Source organism: Paramisgurnus dabryanus, chromosome 14 (assembly GCF_030506205.2).
Source record: "Paramisgurnus dabryanus chromosome 14, PD_genome_1.1, whole genome shotgun sequence".
Classification (NCBI taxonomy): domain Eukaryota; kingdom Metazoa; phylum Chordata; class Actinopteri; order Cypriniformes; family Cobitidae; genus Paramisgurnus; species Paramisgurnus dabryanus.
Window position 1 is genome coordinate 4,342,683 of NC_133350.1, and position 16,663 is coordinate 4,359,345.

The window sequence follows — 16,663 nt, forward strand, 5'->3', positions numbered from 1 at the left end:
GTGCCGACGTTACTTTAACCGAGGCTGTTTGGCCAGCTGCCTTTTCACGCTGTTGCCTATTGATGAGGTTTCATCCGATTTTCAATGGAACGTTTTGTGACGATCATTCAAGGGGGTGAAGCTAAGATCTTTTCTAACTTTTGGATTGAAATTCCTCTTGACATCATCCTTCACAATGGCAAAGCCTCTCTTTTGCTGTCGCCTCCCTTTCGCTTTAGGAGGGGGGGTGACAAAATAAATAGCATCCAAAAGTTAGCTGGATTTTGCATAGTTAACATTTCGCTAATGGGCAGGACTGCTTCTCAGGGAGACTGGACAGCATTTTTGGGGGCCACAGTGCCGTTGTTGTGGTGACGGCGCTGGGAAGTGAATGAAGCAGATGTCAGAGTAATCCATCACCCCTCCTCTCCCCCTTTATCTGAACCACCCTCCTCAACTGCTCATCAATTAAAGCCCAAACATTAACATGCAAGCACTTTCCTAAGCTTACTTCATGCCCTTCGGTCATCCATGTAGTTAAAAGGATCACTAGTCAACCATAACTTAGCAATGTGTGTTTTGTGGCTGATTCCTTGTTACCACCTTACTAATTCGAGAGACTGTCAGGCTTTTGATGACTCTTTTTGTTTTTTGGTAAGCTGTGAAGTTATGTGACGGGGTAGACCAGTGGTCTCCAACATGGTGCCCACGGGCACCAGTTTGCCCGCAATTTAAATTTGCCCTCAATTTTAATATTTATTTATGACTTTTTTATATTAACTTGGCTTCTTTTATGTATGTTAACATTTTAAACAATGATAAAACATATCAACAAGTAAAATAATATTAAAATCAACTCAAGTTGTTTTATCCATTGTGGTAGCCCTTGCTAACAAAAAGGTTGGAGACCCCTGGTGTATACCATGTGACTCAAAATCAGTTATTCTAGTGAAGTTCAGGAAGGATTTAATGATTTAACAACACATAACAAGAATTTTTAATAAACAGGAAAAAAGGTGCAAGCCAAGGAAATATTTATTAACACTGTTCAAAACACAATGCACAACATTTTTCGATCATTTATGATGACGCAATCATGTAGTGTACGATCAATATGGCAAAACATCTATTGATATCACAGACTGTTGCGAAATATTACATCAAAGATGTAATAACAGATTCATGCCTAAATTTAGTTATTCTTTGGTTAAAACTCTCCAATAGTCACTCAGTACCAAAGAGTTTTTTCCCAGGATTAGTTCACTATAGTTTCCCTTATTGATCCCACAAATAGGATCGCTGTCGTGACAATGCTATCTTAAACGTTTTACAGTGATTGGCTTTCGTGGTCTCTTTCGTAAAATCGCGTACATGGCCGACTACACCATTATGAGAGTGTTACTTCATAAACGCAATGTAGTCGTAGTTTACACAATGTAGTTTAAATAAACACAAATGATGAAGCTGGTACCATGACACAATCCCGTTCACACTGTTTTTAGCTTATCTCCCTAATTTCTGTCCATCTAAAGGACATGGGTAGTGGGATTTTCATTTACACAAAATAAATAAAATACTCATATAAAAATAATCTCTTACAAAATATACGTCAACACAATGGGACAATCTGTCTGGACAACCACATTTGCTCACAACGCGCAAAACACTAGTATTAACCACTGTTGCGAAACAGAACAGAACTAGCAGCAAAAGTGTTATATTACCTATAATGTATAGCATTAACAGTATCAGTTATCTGATCTGAACATTCGATATCGGTAGCAGGTGGAGGCATCTCCTGTATGTCGGCTATTTCATTCCACAGTGAATTTATCACTGATTCGGTTTCTCTGCCCACAGAGCAAATATTAGCCAAAAGAGAGGGCAGCCTGTGGCCTCATTAGCATAAAGCTTTGTGCCAAATGAGGTCATAAAGTTTATATGTAAGTGGGAAATCATTGTTCTAAAGACCTTTTGAATTCAAATGTAAATACTTTTGTTTTAGTTGGCCTTTTGACTCGGTACATGGACCAAATCGGAATAAAGTGAGTTGGTTCACTTCGGAAGAAATAGCCTTGATTCCAGTGTATTTCAATATAAGAATATATGTGACCCAGTCTGTAAAAACCCAATTTTTCTTGTAATTTACTGTTTACTACATAAAATTAAGAACATATAAACTTGATATATTTAAGGTAATGTCATGTCAAAGTTTGAAATTAATGTGAAATCAAACTTTGTTGGTCCCTTATCCCTTTAATTGATTATGATTTCACAGACAGGGTCACATATGTGCAAGTGTTGACACAAAGGGTTAAAATGGCAGCACAAAGACTTTATAATAACACATAAAGACAGTAGTCTCTGCTTTCAGAAACAAATAATTACCTTGAGTGCAGCGCACTGCTGTTTTTGTATTGTGCCTTATCATAGGTTCGTCCCTAAAGCACATGAATGTACAGTGTAAAAGTCGTTCAGTTTATTTCTACACAAAACACAATATCAGAACACGAGAAATACTAAATCTAAGCTAGTAAACACAATGAGGAAAAAGTCAGTAGTTTTCTTATTAAATAAATTAACATTAGCTGTTTTTTTTCTAAATTAAACGTTAAATATAGTCTGTGTTGTGTCCATGCAATTTTTTGTGTCGGAAAAGTTAATTCCTTCCTTGAGGAAGCCTTTCGCACTACCACGACCTTTTCACGGCCCACAGATCAAGCCTTCGCAGGCTACTTGGCCCCGTTGCTCAGTACTGGAACAGTTAGGTGTCTACTGGTACCAACACCAAAGCGCTCAGCAGAGCTCTGGAGCAAAGCTGCATACATCGCATGCGATTTCTCCGACTCGCGGTAATAGAGACGCCACCAGACCCGAGTTTTCTGTGCAAATGTCTCTTTTTCTACCTTGAGCTGTGCATAAATACCTCACCAATAAATATTTCACTTGCACGTGTATACTTCTGTCCTTTCACTGCAGGTGTTGCACTTGACGTAGCAGCACCAAAGAAACTTGCAGTTGCACTGCCACACGCGAGAGTACTGGTGCGTGTTGTATCCTCGGCCGCAGCACATTAGATCGCAGCCGTTGGGCTGCTGCGCAGTCTTGTTGCAGATCCTGCCCTGCGTTCCCATGCTGCCCGTCACGGGATCCGCCTCGCAATAGTTGGGCGACTTCTCAATGTACACCAAATCCGTGTCCATGGGTTTCCGGTACGAGTAAGGTTTTTTAATCTTCAGGAAGGTAGGTCTCTTGTTTCGACTGGCTCGGACCGGTTCCACGTGCACGGCGTGGTTGTACTTTTCCTTGAGGATGTAACCCAGCTGACGAAACTTCGGAAGAGTGGTCCAGCAGGTCTTGGTGGTGCAGGAGCCGGATACGCCGTGACATTTACACTCTAAACGCATGTTCTTTTCCAGTATCTGGAGCGGGAGGAAAAGAAACAAGTCAATATTTAAAGGCTTTAATCATAGGTATTCGGAATTCAAATTCAAGTTGATTCACCGGTGACACATTTTGAGAGTGCAGTCATCCATTAAGAAAGATAGGATTACTGATGCTAAGAGGAAGTGGATGAAAAACCAAATGACCAATTTCTTAATCATATTAATAAAAATGTACAGGATGTGCTTTCGGCACAGTTTAAACAATTCAGCAAATACCCTACATACCCGGACACCATACAGTAAAGATTGATGAAGTCACCCTCGGCAACATTTGTGCATACAGTCGTGTATTTTGAAGCATATTTCCTGGAATGGTTTAACAGGTTGAGACAAAGGTTTTTAACATTCCTATTATGAAGAATGCCTGGATTGTTAAACCTGCACTGCTATATTACTAGTCTACCTCATTCCTTGTGGCCTGCGAAAAACACAACTTGTGTGTTGACAAGCTTTCCGACTACTTGTAGGAAGCCGATGTATTGTGTACACAACAAACGCCACAAATTGTTTCAAGGGGCGAACTATCAGAAGTTGTCTGTAGGAGTCTCTTGTCTTGTATAAGCAATGGAGCGGAATCTGGACAGGATATGATATAAACACTGACTGAATGATGATCGCAGAGTTCAACAACAATCGGCCTGTGTGTAGTGTACACAGATAAAGCTCAGGAGTCGGGTTTCATGTGCCCGTGTGCTACCTCTTGTTTTACCTTACACACAAGTCAAACCCCACAGGTAAAAACAAAACATTTTGAGCTCTAGTATAACCAATAGTTATTTTTTTAATCCACAGCACATGCCAATCATTTTTTAAATACCCTCACTATAGTTTTCACAAAATAGAGCACAGGTTTCACAAAATAGATGAATGAATAGGTGAATATAAGCAGAACTCACTGAAGCAGAGTGCCTGTTTTGATATGGTAGATATCTGAATGGACTGATTGGCATCAGTGAATTGCCTGTTCAAGGCAGTGTAATGTGGTTGGTTAATGTGTCCTTTCTCTCTCTCTTTCTCTCGCTTTGTTTTCTGCTCTTGCTGTGGGTGGGAAAGGCTTCACTTTGCTTTTTAATTATTTTTTCTCCCCTTCCGACTCTCAGACTTTCTGGAGTCTTCTTTGCAATTGTCTACAATCCGGGACGCGTATCAGGCTTAGCGTGCTCATGCTGGCGATTTGTGATAAACGTCTCGGGAAAAGTTTACATGGGAAAAATCCATGTTTTGGGAGAAGCCACACATTGTGTATTTTGACTAAGGTGATTAACCTATCAAAATGGTTGGTGTGGTATGACAGCACGTTCATTTACAAGACCGCAGCGACGTTCGTGAATTGTCACAGAACTGAATTTGTCCGCTGTAAACAAAAGTTTGGTGATTGTGAATCATTACTAAAGGTTACCGCACAGGCTAAGGGATTAAAAAAGCCCTGAAGGAAGCCACGCCCCTTGTATTTAAACTAAGGATTTAATGCGACCCATTAACCAGTTAAAATCGTGGGTGTAGAATGACGGCACGTTCATTTACTAGCAGTGTTTGAATTGAGGGGGGCTGGGGTGGTCCCGGACCTCATATAAGCATTAAGGGCCACCTATAAATCACAAAAATATAAATTAGGGGGGTCCCCTGGTTTTTATTACAATTAAAATACTACATGAATTTAAAATTATCGTGCTGCGTTGCCACAAACTGACACCGTCCATTATTTGTCCCAATTTCGCAATAAACGAATCCAAAGATTTCTGTCTAAAATAAATGTAAACTCTCAGGTGCGCCTCATGCTGTTTTCTGGAGGAATTAACAGATTGTTAGATTTATAGATAAAAAAAGACATTCTTCTCAAACTATTATTTCACACTAATTTGAGGGGTAAAATGGTTAGGGTTTGAATTTTTGGGGGGTTTCTTTGATAACAACGTTGATCCAGAACCAACAAAAAACGTTGATCCAGGATCTAACTTTGTGAAATCACGGCAACCCTATAAAGATGAGGGGGGCTTAGCTAGGGGACTCCCCATAATCTTTTAGATAATTTGAACACTGTTTACAAGACTGCAGTGATGTTTGTGAATTGTCATTTGTGAATGTGAATCATTACTAAGAGTTACCGGTCAGCCTTACTGTACGTTCACACCGCCACAGACTTGAGCTTCCAAAGTTACCGGAAACTCCAAACTTCCAAAGAAGCTCAGGCAGCCCGGTCAAGGACGCTAGTCAAAAAGTACAGGGAAGCTTGTTGATGCTTTGGCCGCTCTGAAGTCTGTTTCTCAGAACTTATGTTTTGGTAGGAAAGAAAGTTTACATCGTATGTTTTTCCGGAATCAGCCAGCGATTGGTTGCTGGCATTTTGCCGCTGCTTGCTGCTGAACCATGTCATCGCTCATTACCATAAAGTTGAGCTTGTTTCAACTTTCTGATTAATGTTCTGGTCACTCAAAACCCAAAATGCGACGCCGATGGATTTGACGCTCCTTGCAGCTGAAAGAATCCAGCTTCCGTTGCAAATGAAAGACTTCCTGTAACTTTGGAAGCTAAAGTCTGTGGCGGTGTGAACGTAGAGTTAGGGTTTAAAATGCCTAAAGGAAGCCACACCCCTTGTATTTAAATTAGGGCGATTTAATGCAACCCATTAGCAAATCAAAATCTTGGGTGTAGTATGACAGCGCGTTCAATGGCGCAGGAATGACATATTTTTGTAGGCTAACCCGGAATTAAGCGTGACGATGGTTTCCACCCAAGAAATAGCCCATTCATTTTCCCTACAGACTTTTGGATTATCGCAAAAGACTAAGCTCTGTGTTTAATAAAAGTTTGACACCTACACGTTTTGTTTAACAAGTTTGTCTTCACAGATGAACACAACTTTTATAAATTTTGAAGTCAAAATTTGGCTTTTTGTATTTCTAGTAAACGCATTTACACTTCAAAATTCATATACGTCTGCTATACACAAAAGTTTGGTAAATGTGAAACATTACTTAAGGTTACCACACCGGTTGTGGTATGAAGGCACTGTAGGCACGTTAATTTACAAGACCGCAGTGATGTTTGTCATTGGTTAATGTGAGTCATTACTAAGGGTTATTGGTCAGGCTTAGGAAGCCCTGAAGGAAGCTCTGTCCAGAGTGCTGAAACATCACACTTTAGATTGGCACTGAATGATGAAGAGCTTATGAAGGTCAGTCAGACTACTCAGAGTTTTTGCGGATTGATGCTGTTTTATTTTTTTAATTCTTTTTGCCTTTTCCTACAGTAAAATTAAAACTGTATTACTGTTTAATGTTTTGATGAGCTGATCCTTGATCCACTCTCTGATTCATTTTATTTTCTGACAGTGATTCATGAATCACTTTAACAGCACATTGAAAGTTTTGCCAACATCTCATATAGTTGATAATATGAACGACAAAACCAAAGTTGTATTGCTACTACTTGCCTTGCTGTTAGACTAATCTCTAAGTAAATGTACAGGCAAAAAGGGATAAGAAGGGTCTAACATATAAATAATACAGTCATGATTCATCATTTTAAGCTACAGTATAAGGTGTTACACATATTAAACACATATGTAAAATCCAGCCTAAAGTCTTATAGGGGTGGTTTCCCGGACAGGGATTAGACTAGTCCTAGACTAAAATAAATGTAAGATCCATCCAAACTGAAAACAACTCGCACTGACATATCTTAAAATACATCAGTGCCCTTTGTTTTGCCTCAGAATGCACACAAGTAACGATTTTATAAGGCATGTTTGTTAAAACTTGTTATATTTCCTAATTCAACTAACGCCTAGTCCTGATTTAAGATAATCCTTGTCCAGGAAACCACCCCGTTATCAAATTTTGAGAGTTTGATTTCAGTCTTTGACATGGTCTTACTCGGTCAATAATAAAGATTTCGATGTATATTATATTTTCACAGAATGTTCTTTATATACGTTAATTTTATGTAGAAAACAGTAAATCCCCAAATTTGACTTGACCTGGGTTTTCTCAGACAAGTTCTAATTTTTGTCAATTCTGATTAGTTGCAAATCTGCACTACGTACTTTGCGTCCCACTTCGTTGTTATGGAGGTTCATGAGCGTCCTTGCATTCTGCTTGATCTCTCTTGCATCCACGAACACTTTCGAGAAGCTCAGGCCATAGCGGATATCGGCCGAGCATCCGCCCCACTTCCAGCCCTCCTCTTGGTTGTAGAAGCCCTGCTTCTCTTTGTCGCAGCCGCAGCCGCTGAGCGTACCTTGAGTGCAGGCTGCCGTAATAGCGTGGGCGACCCCGGCGGCGATAATAGCGTACGTGAACGCTGCCTCCTTACTGCCTGGAAGCAAAAGAACATTCTTAGTCAACAAGACGCACCATCTTAGACAGCATCAACCCACCCCCCCCCCACATACCTGACATAGCTTAACACTCATAGTAATAATAAAATGTGTTAGTTGAGTCATGTGCAGTTCATTAATCTTGCATTAATCGAACGGCCTCTGTTAGATAGTGTGAGGTGAAGGCTTAACATATAATGATGTAGAACCTAACACAGGTTAACGAGGCCATACAAAACAAACAGACATACCTGTGATTACTCAACACACAAATAAATGTCCTTCAGTTGTCACAGAGAGGAAACATAAAGACAAATAACGCAGATGCACGCAGATGAGCAAAGGATCTCTTTAATAAGCACAAAGGCCAAGAGTTAATTTCAAAGACAATAGAATGGTAGAGATAGAGGGTATGGGTTCAGATTTTAGGCTGGCCACTGTCCCAGCTTCCGTCAAATTGTGGGATCCACCCTGTGGAGATGAACTCCTCAGGCATGCAGTGCCTCCCTGGTCAGAGCACTGCTATAATTGATTGCCACTGTTAAACGGGGCACTTCCAGGTTAACTCTGCATTTTATTTATGGGCCATTCTACAGAATTGGTGCAAACTGCCTCCCCACATCCAAATAACACATTTAAAAAGCATTTAAAGATCCTTCTATTATCTATTAAAGCCCACAACAATATTAAAATAACAGAAAGTTAAATATTTATATAAAATCATTATATAAATTATATATGTGAAAATTATATTGTCTTTTATTAAAATTATATATGTAAAAAGCATTTTTATGTTACTACTGAAACAGTGTATGTTTTAGCCCATTAACTGAGACGGACTTTAACCACGCTCCCACATTTTTGGTCAGGAAATATTTCTGTGTCCCTCGCTCTCTTGTAGATAGTGAGTAGGTAGGTCCCATCAGTGGCGGTTGGTGACTTCTTCTTTCGAGGGCGCTCGATGCGAAGTTCGTCACAACATGTATGTAGCCCATCATGTGTGTGGTTCGTAATTTCTAAATATGTGTTCTGCCCATCGAGTTATCCTATTTGCATCACATGTCTTGTTAAAATAAGTGCCTGCTGCAGATGCGTCTAAAGGGTTTATGATAAAAGAGATGCTCGTGTTTGCCAGATACTCTCATGCATAATCAGAGTTTACTGTTAACTGAGTGCTTTATGTGTATTTTGACGCGTGTGCAGCAGGCACTTATTTTGACAAAACACGTGATGCACATGGTTCACATGACGCAACAAACACATATTTTGAAAACACGAGCAACACACATGACACTCTGCACACATATACAGTAGCCACCACTGGGTCCTATCATTTTGAGATAAATTTGTTCAAATGTCTGAAAATCTGTGTGTAACTTTAAGGAACGTCACTACCAAACACCTTTTTTTGTAATTAAGCAGATTTTTGGGGTGTCATTTCATAAAATTTTGTCGTTATATGTGTACGACTGTTCAGAACTGTTCTTGGTAACCATTTGCTGATTGGCATCTTTGAGGTAGGCTCAAAAGTATCTAAAATTGTCATTACCGAGGTGGTAAAGTTAAAGTCTATCATGACATTATTGTTTTAGTAGTGACAAAAGGGAACATTTAATCCTTTATTTAGGTAAAATAAACAAAGTTGTAGTACAGTTATGCAAATCATTAGTTTTCTAGTATGCTTTAGTATGTGATTTAAAATTATGTGATGTGGTTACACTAACTTAAGTGTCCACGATACAGACATGATCACACTACTACACTAAAGCCATTGTTATACACAGATTACGGAAAATGTGTCAGCGGTTTTGGTTCATTTACACGGCCAGTTCAAACACATCCCGTAAAGATCCCGTAAAAACATGTGATGTGTATTGTATTTGTAATTTTTCCTACACTTCCAGTGTGCAGACATTTTTCCCCATGTCAAAGAGCTGAATGCTAACTATTTGTTGTGAAGACACATGTCCTCACTACGACACACCCCTTCCTGTTTTTGGTTCACACGGGACACGTTATGGAAAAGTTACGGCAATGTTACTAGAAACCCTTTATGGGAGTGATGCCAGAATCATGTTTGTAGAAATGGACATTCAGTTAGGAAGACATCATTTGAAAAAATAAGAGGTGTTAAAAATTTTTAAGTATGTGTTCCTGTAATTTTGTCCGATAGATGGAATTCATTTTTGTGTTTGTTGACATTTTTAAGTGTAACCGTTTTGTACACTAAAATAATCCTGTTGTCTATTGTAATGCACATTCTGTGAAAATAAAAAAATTATGCGAAACATTTTAAGATGTTTTTTGGTAGAACATTTTGTGCATACCTCCTCTCACTTGCACTCTCCTCAAACCCAAAGTATAGCTCTAAGGGTTCTTATGAGATATTTACTGTCAGGTGTGCATAGTTTAATATGTTGACAGTTTGATTCAGCCATGGCCACTAAATTAACGTCACTCCTGAAAATGTACCGTCACAACCAAAACATGAGATGTTTTGTAAAAAATAAGTATTTTGAATTATCAGCTAAGATGATAGTGTTTGATTCAATGTATAGACGGTTTTAGCAGTAATAACATAAACAAGCGGCTTTCGTGGTCAACACGTAACTTCCGGTAAACTCTGCTAAGAATAAATAACAAAAAAGTACTTTAAACTTATTTTATTTATATAACAAGCAAAAAAACAAGTAGATTACCTAGGAAACCAAAATATTTGTTATTTTCGACAAGGTATTTGTTCAAGAGGTCAGATTAGCAACTAATGAAACCTGAAGTAAAGTTCGGACCAGATGCGTCGCACGTGCGTCCGATGAAACCGTCTATATTCAAACTAATGAATCCTTAAAGGGATAGTTCACCCAAAAAATGAAAATTCTGTCATAATTTACTAACCCATAATAACACATAAGAAGATATTTAGATAAGTGATGGTAAGCACACGGCTGGTGAAAACCATCGACTTTCATAGTAGGAAAAATACTGTGGAAGTATTGTGATAAATGATGATGAAGATGTTTTTATTTAAAAAATGTTAAGCACAAAGTTGACGTTCCCATTGAATTCCATAGTATTTATTTTCATACTATGGAAGTCAATGGTTTCCAGCAACAGTGTGCTTATCATCATTTATCAAAATATCCTCTTTTGTGTTTAACAAAAGAAATTCAGACAGGTTTAGAACAACATAAGGGTGAGTAAATTATTACAGAATTATTATTTTTGGGTCAACTATCCCTTTTACTTTAAAATCAGTATGATAAACTTTATGCCTTTTACAAAGGAATATTAGATTCAAAACATAACAAATTACATAAAATACATTTAAAATATTGTTACAATAGGCTTTATGCCCAGCTGCACTACTTCCTGAATTTCAGCCAGCTCCTTGTTTCCTGTCTGCCATTATTGGACAAACTGATTAATCCAGGTGTGCCTGACCTCAGTATTCACAAACAAACTGATTAATCCAGGTGTGCCTGACCTCAGTAGTCAGAACAACAATAATCAGACACACCTGGATTAATCAGTTTGTCCAATAATGGCAGACAGGAAAAAAGGAGCTGGCTGAAGTTCAGGAAGTGGTGCAGCTGGGCATAAAGCCTATTGTATATTTTATTAATTGACCTGTGAAAACGTTTTCAAAATGAATATATATAAATATTTATTTATTTATGTAAACAAAATCTTAATAGGTCAATATTACCCTTCTTAATATATTGTATATTGTTGTGTTTTGGTAGTGACAAATTTGGGGAGAGGAAAAATATTCAAAACTTTCAGAAAATACAATATGAGAATTAATTGCACAATTACTAGAAATATACCTTGGATATTATACAATTTAAATACATGCAAAATTTGTGGGAGGGAATTGTTCAAGAGCTTTTCAACTCTTCTGTAGAATGGCCCTTATATGGACAAAGATAGATTTTAGGTAGGGTTTACTTAAGGGCTTTAGTATGAAATATTTTTCAAGCATTTACTTTAAACCACCAGCGTAAGGTGACCACAGAACTCTTAAGTGGACTATTAAACAGGCTCCAACTTTAAGAATGACTTTTCCAAAATTCTTTTGTAATGTAATATTTAAGTGATTGTTTAAAATAATGACTGCTGCTACAATCTTTGTCTGATTACAAATCTTTGGCTTGTTCTTATTCAGAAAATGCGAAGGCCAAGCTGAATAAAAATTCCCTTGGCAAAGTCAAAGCTGATGATTTTAAGATATATTGATTGTTTCTTAGTTATGTTAACGTTCCCGGAAATGTACATGTCATTTTCTGGATTAATAAGTCATCATCTGTTGACTGTCCTAGAAATCATTTACACACCTGGAACTGAAGAAACGCTTTTTTAAAAAAGTTAACCTGTTTTAACTCAAGGTCTCATAAAGAGTGATGTCATGAGTGATCTTCAATTAATGTCATGTATACTTTTAATCTTGTAAAGAAGTGGAAGACACAAATATGTGACCCGGTCCGGCTAAAGTCTTAAATTCTTAAAATCTGAGATAAGAAGCATCAGTTTGATTTCAATCTTTGTCATGGCCTTAATCAGTCAAAGATATCAAAGTTATATTTAACTGAATATTTGTTACATTCTGAAAATAGTAAATCACAAAAAATGACTTTAGCTGTGTTTTTCACAGACCAACTCAGCAGTTTTGGAATTTTCACCTTCAGAAGGATCAGGAATCCTTCAGTAAGAGTCTTCAGTGGTTTCCTGAAACTCACTAATGTTGGTATGTGTTGATCTGCTGATGATAAACATCTTGGAACTCTGCCAATGCAATTTAACAAAGGCCAGTTTGGGGCATCAATTATGTTGAGATTTTTATGAGTTGTTTGGGCTTGTTACCAGGGGAGAAGATAACGTATCCCAAAGAAGGGAAAATAAAGACTGCAGGCTATATTGAAGCAAAATCCTAAAACTTCCATCAATACTACCGAGCAGAATGCTGCTTGTCTTTGTATATCACTGGTGCTACATTTACCTAAATCAAGATATTCTGAACACAAACACAGCTGATAAGACACCCATAAAATGTTTGTTATGACAAGATTGTCTTTTATTTTTCAAGAAATCTGAATCAGTGGAACAGTATGATTCTGTGCGAGACGTCTCTTGCCAAATCTGTAAATGCAAGAGGTTAATTTATAAACCTCATACAATGTACTTGTCTGGACTTGAGGCATTAATGCTGTTGGAGGAAAACTATTTTTGAGCATACCAGAGGTTGGTTAAGTCAGAGAAGATTTAGGAGGCTTGCACTCGAGCAATGTAAAGTAACGCAAGCACAATGATACGCCTTCGCATATCTGTCCAACTGCAGCTGATTTCAAGCAATATATGGCTATGTTTCAATCACACGATAAAAGGTGAACAGGTACACGAGAACAGAAAAAAGCCATGCACATTTCATATGCAAAAGGTGCACAAATAAAGAATCCATGGTTGGGTTGTGCCGAATGTGGACCTTGGTACCAGGCCCTGAAAATGATTGCACATTACTCAACTTTTTCTTAAAACTTTGCATGCAAGCCCCTCCCCACAGGATTAACCACATCTCTTCATCTCCCAGGCTTCTGCTCCTATGGTCATAAATCAACTGAAACCAATCCTGTTTCAACGGTTGTCCGGTTTCTTTAATCCTCCATACACAACAGCAGTCCGGGTAAATACATCAGCTGGACTTTTGGAGGCCCGGCCTTCCAGCTGCTTCAAAAAACGGAGGCCGCGGTCTGTCATGCAAGGTCAGTGTCATCTCTGCGGTGTTTGGATGGAGAGGCCATGGCACGAGACCTATAGCAGCTGTCCATATATAATATAATCAGCACCCACAACAGATTTAGGCAGCCATTCAAGTGTTTGATTCAGAAGCAAATGGAAAAAGAAGAAACCCAAGCGCTCGCAGCCTTTTTCAGGAGGCCCTTGTCTTTGATGCATAAAGATAAAATACAGCTTCACCTTCAGCAATAGATACAAGTCTCTACAGATCTAAGCTTTTCCCCTGGGCCTCAACCGCACTATCGCAACACTGGCTGGATCGAGCACACAGAAAAAGGAGAAATGTCTTATTTCCGGTAGAATTCAGACATTCGAGCGTTAAAATTCCCTGCAGCCATCTTCCATGGGAGAAACAACGCAATAATACCGCGTTAGCAGCCCGAGAGGGTTGGAAACTAAAGCAAAGTCCTGCAGCATTCATCAAACTGTCGTATAGGCTCAATAGAACTGAAGGACCCTTTAACAAGCCAAAGTTTGCCTTAGGAAAATAGATAACATTATCCCGAGCGAAAACCTCGCTTAATTAGTTTTGCTTTGTCTCTCGATACCTTATATAAGGTGACAAATTGTTACATTTCTTTACAATACTGTACTTTCATTGGTTCTGCCATTCAACCACTGTAACTTATACCCGTGGTAAAGTGTAAACCCCGACTGCCAAATCATTAAAATCTACAGATAAGACGGGACGACTAGAAAAAGAATGCTTTTGAGAGGGTGGACTGTTGAGGGGGCTATAAATTCAGCCACGCTGGCACTTGCTCCGTGAATGCAGCCGAAACTTACCTGACATTGTTACCGTGGCGTGAGAGATACTAAACATTAGCCTGACATCCAATGACAAATCATTTCAAATGAGATGTCAAAGTAAGTAACACGACACAAACTTTATGCAAGGTTTGTCCTAGGCACTAGCAGGTGTACTGACCTCAAATTGCAGCTTTAAAGAACACAAAGAGTACGTTTATCACATCTTTTCATCTGCAAAAGTTAAAATCTCAAGGTCTTTTCATCATGGCAATGCTGGTTGAATGTTTTTGGCCTATTAACAGATTTACTTGGGCTTAAACTTCACTCTAAGGGTTGAAAAGAAAGTGAATTAATTCTTTTTTTCTCTCGCTGCTTTCCCTTTCTTTTCAAATGTTTGAATAGGAGGCCACTTGGCTTTAAAAGAGACACTAGGAATCAGCATTAAGATTTTGAATAGTGTGACAGTGTGAATGTACAGTAATAATTTGGTAACATACCCACTTTCAACTCTTTTCCAAAGACAGTTCTTTCCCCGAGGGCCGAGCAGTTCCACCTTCCATTTTTGAATTGAAACTGACACTCATTGATTCCCATTTGCGCTCCTTCTCCAATGACAATGATAGCGTCAGGTCGGCTTTGACAGATAGTCCTTTGACGAGGGGCCAAACCGGGAATTTTGTTACAGATAATACTCGCTCCCAACGCAACCACGGAGGAAAAGCCGCTGTGAAGTTTAAAAATAAAGGATGTTTATATTTAAATGAACACTGCGTACTTAAAAATACAGCTTTTCGTAAAATGGGTTAAAGATAATGTGCAATTAGTAAACAAACAAAAAAAAAGAAATAAACACATTATCCACTGACGTAATATATTACGTGATGCTAAGTTGATTTAGGTATGTGGAGCTGTTATAAATCATAAATTATTTATTTTTGGGACTTCTAGCAAACCAACTATTTAAATAATTTTTCAACATGTATGTGATAAAATAGCATAACATGGGTTGATAGATTTTAATCATAGCCTACTAAAAAAAAGCGCATTAAAGGCAGTATAATACAGATGCGCTTGCGGGAAAATGATAAATTGTGTAAAATACGATCGTTTTTATACTATTGCATACTATTACTATATACTAGATGAGAGTAACAAATACTTTCAAAGTTAGAAGAAATAAACACACTGCGTTCTTCCCTACTTACCCAATCTTCAAATATATAATCCCCAAGCAGAGGAAAATGTGAAAAATCCAGCGACGTGTTTTCCTACTCATGTTCAGTCTTTAATTTGTTAACAAACTGTGAAATGATAATAGTCTCCTGATGGGTAGCTTAACCCGATAACGAGAGGCTTTATCGCAAGCAAACCAAGTCCTTGGAGGGATGCAAAGCTCCGTGAGAAGTTGAGGTGAACACCTGGCCTGATATCCTTCGGGACTTGTGGAGATGAATGTTATTCTGCATATGTACCACTTCTGGATCACTTTTACGCGTAACGATTTACTCAAAAATGTATGCGTAAAATAAAGGACTTAACTTTGCGATCTTACATTCACATCACGCTTTCCCAGTAGATCCTTTATCTGTTAAATCTATCAGGGTTTGTTTTGGAGTAAGTTAGACCTTCCAATAGGCTACTCCTGAGCTTGTGCGCTCCTGAAGGCAAGCGGACTATACCAGCAGGTTGTTAACGCGACTAATAACTTTAAACGCGCAGCGAACGCACGCGCCTTCCCGCGTTCAACAAAACAAGCATGCATAAAGTCATCTACGATATGTAGGGATGTAAAAAATCTGATTTGAGGTACGACAACCGATAAATGAGTGAAAGATGCGTCACTGTGATATCGCTAATTTGAGTAATCTAAGCGCAAAAGGAATAATCACAATGCTCCTTGGCGAAGATCATATCGCAGTAAGTCCAGCTTCTTAAACAGAGCTTTTATCTATTTTCCTGCACCCGTTTGCTCCTCCCATGAGAAAAGAAAACTTGTTCGTTTTCCCCTCACCCACCTCAAGCTTTTAATTGCGAGGTGAGATACGGGCTCATCCTATAACCACTGTGACCGTCCAAAATATAGATGTCAAAGAACAGTACTTGCAACAGTACTTGCAATACAGCAATAATAAAGTAATAACTAGAAATAGTTGTAAAGGTGCTCTTTTTAAAGGAAACTAGTCGTCTTTTCAGTTCATATTAAAACAATAAATAGAGCAGCAAGTATTGTTTAAGGATTTTTGAGGATATAATATTTCCAAAATTTTAGGACGTTGATTCCCCCCCCCCATCGTTTCATTTAATATTTCATCTAAAGACTCACATGGCTTGAGCTTTAAATGTGGTGCATGATGTTGCATCTTAACCGTTACACCTGTCA

The 16,663-nt window shown here is 38.4% G+C and overlaps 1 protein-coding gene across 1 annotated transcript; it reads right to left on the reverse strand.

Moving 5' to 3' along the window:
- Positions 1 to 928: 928 nt before the first annotated feature.
- wnt7aa (wingless-type MMTV integration site family, member 7Aa) lies at positions 929 to 16,231 on the reverse strand. Its single transcript, XM_065241194.2, has 4 exons — positions 15,489 to 16,231; positions 14,781 to 15,007; positions 7,471 to 7,742; positions 929 to 3,401 (listed from the first exon to the last, which is right to left on the reverse strand). Exons 1-4 carry the CDS (start codon positions 15,557 to 15,559, stop codon positions 2,922 to 2,924), a joined length of 1,050 nt encoding a protein of 349 aa, XP_065097266.1. The 5' UTR covers positions 15,560 to 16,231; the 3' UTR covers positions 929 to 2,921.
- Between the last annotated feature and the right edge of the window lie 432 nt (positions 16,232 to 16,663).